The sequence below is a fragment of the Nansenia antarctica genome, assembly GCF_963989245.1.
Source record: "Nansenia antarctica genome assembly, chromosome: 7".
In the NCBI taxonomy this organism is placed as follows: Eukaryota; Metazoa; Chordata; class Actinopteri; order Argentiniformes; family Microstomatidae; genus Nansenia; species Nansenia antarctica.
The window spans coordinates 62,690,617-62,695,290 of record NC_137677.1 but is presented as its reverse complement, the minus strand read 5'-3'; the positions used below and the strand labels follow the sequence as shown (position 1 = coordinate 62,695,290).

At 48.1% G+C, this 4,674-nt stretch overlaps 1 protein-coding gene across 1 annotated transcript in view; it reads right to left on the bottom strand.

Moving 5' to 3' along the window:
* Positions 1 to 214: 214 nt before the first annotated feature.
* zmym2 (zinc finger, MYM-type 2) overlaps positions 215 to 4,674 on the bottom strand; it is a gene marked incomplete at both ends in the record, with an annotated part of 32,784 nt that continues 28,324 nt past the window's right edge. The window contains 4 exons of the mRNA XM_080537020.1: positions 215 to 494; positions 1,765 to 1,906; positions 2,716 to 2,961; positions 4,246 to 4,360. Coding sequence (XP_080393146.1) covers positions 215 to 494; positions 1,765 to 1,906; positions 2,716 to 2,961; positions 4,246 to 4,360 — 783 coding nt within the window. The remainder of the gene's footprint in view (positions 495 to 1,764; positions 1,907 to 2,715; positions 2,962 to 4,245; positions 4,361 to 4,674) is intronic.

Here is a 4,674-nt window from a genome sequence, read left to right as displayed (position 1 = left end):
TTATAGAACGTAGAATGTAGAACGTGCCGCCCCTCTGACAACGTACACGGAGAACACAGAACCACGTCATGTTCTCGCCATCTATGACAGTTCTATCTCCAACGTTGTGAAGACCCCGCCCCCCCGCCCCCCCCTCCCCTCTCCTCACCGAACGACACCCATGTTCTAATGTTTGAAGATGGAGCTAATGCTGAAGGAGGAGGGCGAGTGGACGCTACTTCCCGCCACCACCACTCTCCTCCTCCTCCTGCTGCTGCTCCTCCTCCTCTTCCTCACCCTCCTCCTTTCTCTCCTCCTCTTCCTCCTCTCCCCCTTCCTCCTCCTCTCTGTGGCTCTCCCTGTAGATGTCCTTGACCAGGAGGACGCGGGTGAGGAGGCTCTCTAGGACGCTGCGCTCCAGGGGGGCGGAGCTGAACCATACCGGGCTGTCAGGGTTTTTTGTCCCCAACGGCTTCACGTAGAAGACATCTGCACGCTGCCTCACTGACCCTGGACTGCTCCCGGGGAGAGGAGGAGGGAGGACGGAGGGAGGGAGAGAGAGAGAGAAAGAGAAATGAGTGCAATGCAGTGTGGGGAAACTGAGAAACCAGAACATTTTGCAGTTTGTGACATACAGACTTTTCTAGCGTGCTTCAGTCCAGAAAAGTAGCCTCGAGGATGAATAAAATGTATTGAACTAAATCGAGTTCAGAATCAGAATGGCTCTTATGACATCACACTTACAGTAAGTACACAAGAGCAGTGGCGGACTCAGGCTGTTTGAAGGGCAGGGGGGGGCGAAAATAAAAAAAGGGCACCTACTGCACAACATGGGACCCCATCAGTGCACATGGTCAAGTTTAGACCATTGGAAGGGCAGCCAATAGGGCACATCCTCTATTTTTGCCACTCAAAAGGGCACTTTAGTGCGACGTTTTTCAACTGTGGGGCCACATGGTCAAGTTTAGACCATTGGATGGGCACCAATAGGGCACGTCCTCTCATTTTCGCCACTCAAAAGGGCATTTTTGCCACTCAAGGGGGAACTTAAGAGAGACGTTTTTCAACCGTGGGGGCACCAGGAGGGGCGGTCGCCCCCCCTGCCCCCCCCCTGAGTCCGCCAGTGCACAAGAGTACAATTCACTGGCTTTGGTTCCTCTACGTTGCCATTGCAGCATTCAGATACAAAACACAATAATAATAATAAGTAACGTAAGTAAGAAAAAATCTAATAAAAAAAGGAACCCTACATTGATAAACGAATAAAGTGATGGATTAGACCCTGCGACATGCCAGCGTCACGTCCAGGGGGCGTACTTGTACATCAAGCCGCCTCACGCTACGGAAACAGGAGATAGGCTCCTCCCCCCTAAGGGCCGTTAGGTTCCAGAACCAGCGGTTCTTAAGGCTACTTACTTGTTTTCTATCCATGTAATCCAGTAGTTGATCAAATCCAGTGGCGGGATGAGAGGGTGTTTCCCTTTCGTTTTGTTTCACTTTATGTTTCCATGTTGTGTGTTTTAATGTGTTTTTTTCATGCTGTGTTCTTATACTGTTTTTATGCTGTTTTATGATGTGATGTTTTGTTTTATTCATTTTATGTTTTATACTGTGTGATGTTTTGTTTTATTCATTTTATGTTTCCATCGAGGACCACTTTGGAAATAAGTGTTTTAAATAATGCTTTCAAGTGCTATCCTCTGGACATTACCTAGTGTCATAATGTGTAAATGCTGCTATTGTAAATTCTTAATAAAAAACAAATCAAATCAAATCAAGACTCACCACTTGGACCGGTAGAGTTCGTACAGGCGACACTCGTGCTTCTTGACAGGACAGTGTGTGGCGCCGCCCGACCCGTCGTCAGGAGCGTAGTCCGGCTCGCCTCCGTCCTCTTTACGCTTCCTCTTCCTAGACCCGGTTTGTACTGGAGGAAACACACAGAAACACACAGCAGGAAGACCAATCGTGACGTTAGAATGATGAGGTTCTAAGATCTCCGTTCAGGGCAGTTCAGAGATATTGAGCGACAACGTTTTTACATTCCATTATGTTTTGTGAGATGGAACCTTTGTGTTTTATTAATTACTAACTAGAAAATGTCAACATTTTAAAAATAACACCACACAGGCATTAATAAACACCTAATGGATCAGATTATGTAAAAAATTCAATTTTGACAAAAATGGAGATAGAACCTTATAATTCTAACGTCACGAAATAAGGAGTTGATTTGTTCTTTGTAGCTAGCAGTTGGATTATTTCAAGGTACCCACGATACCCAATGATCTTCTTAGCTCCTGGTGCACTTGTTGTTGTTGTTGTTGTTGTTGATTGTATGTGGTGAGACGTTTTTATGTTTTTTCTGTGAAAGCTCACAATAAACAAAGTTTGCACAGTGTTTGAGTGTGCGGAAGATGCTGTTATTTATGTTTTTTCTGTGAACATGCTGCTCTAAACTAATTGCCCTTAGTGGGACTAATAAAGTTGAATTGAATTGAAGATGCAAATGAAAGTATGATTGAGTGTGTGTGTGTGTGTGTGTGTGTGTGTGTGTATGTGTATGTATGTATATGTATGTGTATATGTATGTATGTGTATGTATATATATGTATGTATGTGTATGTATATGTATGTATATGTGTGTGTGTATGAGTATGTACAATATGTATGTGTATGTGTACGTATGTATGCATACATGTCCTGTATGTGTGTGTGTGTGTGTGTCAGACTCACCGTGGCGGTCGTCCTGTGATATGGAGGGGATGCGGATGCAGACGCTGGTCTCCATGGTGACGGGGTCGGTGGCGTCGGGGCCGTAGACGTTGCAGAAGGACAGACGCAGGTGCTGCTCCACGCTGCGCAGCCCGAAGTGTTTGGTGTTGAGGTACACCAGGGACCGTAGGAGCGCCATGGGGCTCTGCTCCCCCAGCTGGTCACAGCTCCACAGGCTCTGCTCCTCCACACGGCCCCACAGGGAACCTGGAGAGGGGGGGAGGGGGGGTATTCGGTTCGTCAAACGTGACGTTTAGCAATTTCCGAGTCCAAACCAGAAATTCCCCCGCACCAGAGTACCAGTGTACTGCCAGTTTGTTTGTCTGTCTACATTCATGTGTGTGATTAATGTGACTGTCTGTGAGTGAGAGATGGACAGACTACAACGAATAGAACAGATTAGTTAATAAAGGCTAGCAATCCGAAGGTCGCTGGTTCAATCCCTGCCTCAGGAGGGAGCTGCATGTGCCCTTGAGCAAGGCACACTGTTCCAACCGACACCTCAGACTGATGTCTATCGGGTCCTCATATCATGATAAAGAGCAGCTCACTGTGATTCAGGATGTGAACAGCAGAAGACTTCTAATCACCAGACACTTTCCCCCCCGCCCTCACATTGAAGGGGCTTGTCGCAGATGGAGAAGTGCCAGTCCAGGACTAGAGCTAATCCCGGGCCTGAGCTGGATTACTCTTCCTGCTACGACTGGTGGATCGATGATTCACTTGCTTAGTCAAATGTATTGATTGTAAGTCACTTTGGAATAAGGCGTCTGCTAAATGCATTTTTAAAAAAATGTAAACCCTATAACTTGGACTAGGGTTATAACTAGGACTGTAGGAGCCAGATATGGTCCTGTGATACGTACATGTAATTCACTGTGTGGGCATGGGGTGGCGCTGTCACAATACCTGAAGCAGGTATATAAGGTAGCACATTTGTTGTTATTGTCAGGTGTTGACCCCGGAAGGGCAAATAGGTTTGACCGCAAGGGCGCTGAGTTTGTTTATTGTTAGTGTTCTGTACAAGTGAGCGTGTGTGTGTGTGTGAGCGTGTGTGTGTGTGTGTGTGTGTGAGCGTGTGAGCGTGTGTGTGTGTGAGCGTGTGTGTGTGTGTGTGTGTGTGTGAGCGTGTGTGTGAGCGTGTGTGTGTGTGTGAGCGTGTGAGCGTGTGTGTGTGTGTGTGAGCGTGTGAGCGTGTGTGTGTGTGTGTGAGCGTGTGAGCGCGTGTGTGTGTGAGTGTGTGTGTGTGTGTGCGTGTGTGTGAGCGTGTGTGTGTGTGTGTGTGTGAGCGTGTGAGCGTGTGTGTGTGTGAGCGTGTGAGCGTGTGTGCGTGTGTGTGAGCGTGTGAGCGTGTGTGTGTGTGTGTGTGTGTGTGTGAGCGTGTGAGCGTGTGTGTGTGAGCGTGTGAGCGTGTGTGTGTGTGTGCGTGTGAGCGTGTGTGTGTGTGTGTGTGTGTGTGAGCGTGTGAGCGTGTGAGCGTCATGTGTTTACCATCCGGAAGCACAGTAGGCCGCCAGTCCTTCAGGAGCTTGTTCAGCTCCTCCCCGAAGCGGTGGTAGCAGGGGTCAGCGAAGAGGTCGTCCTTCCTCCCTTTGGCCTGAAGATGCTAGAAAACAAACAAACAAAACATAAACAAAACTAAACAAAAGTCAGAGACAGACTCGTGTTAACATGAATCCCCAAGAGGGTGTGTGTCTGCGTCATCAGTGAGGCTTCAGACAGATGGAAACCCTCTCACATGATAGAACCTCAGTATATAAACCTCTCACATGAGAGAACCTCAGTACACTTTGCTCGGCTGCCCTCGAACAGGCGGTACAGGACCATGTTCGCAAGGACAAACAGACTGAAGCTCAGCTTCTACCCCAGGGCCATCCAGGCCCTGAACACAGCAAAGACCTAGGTTCTGGGCCCTGGACA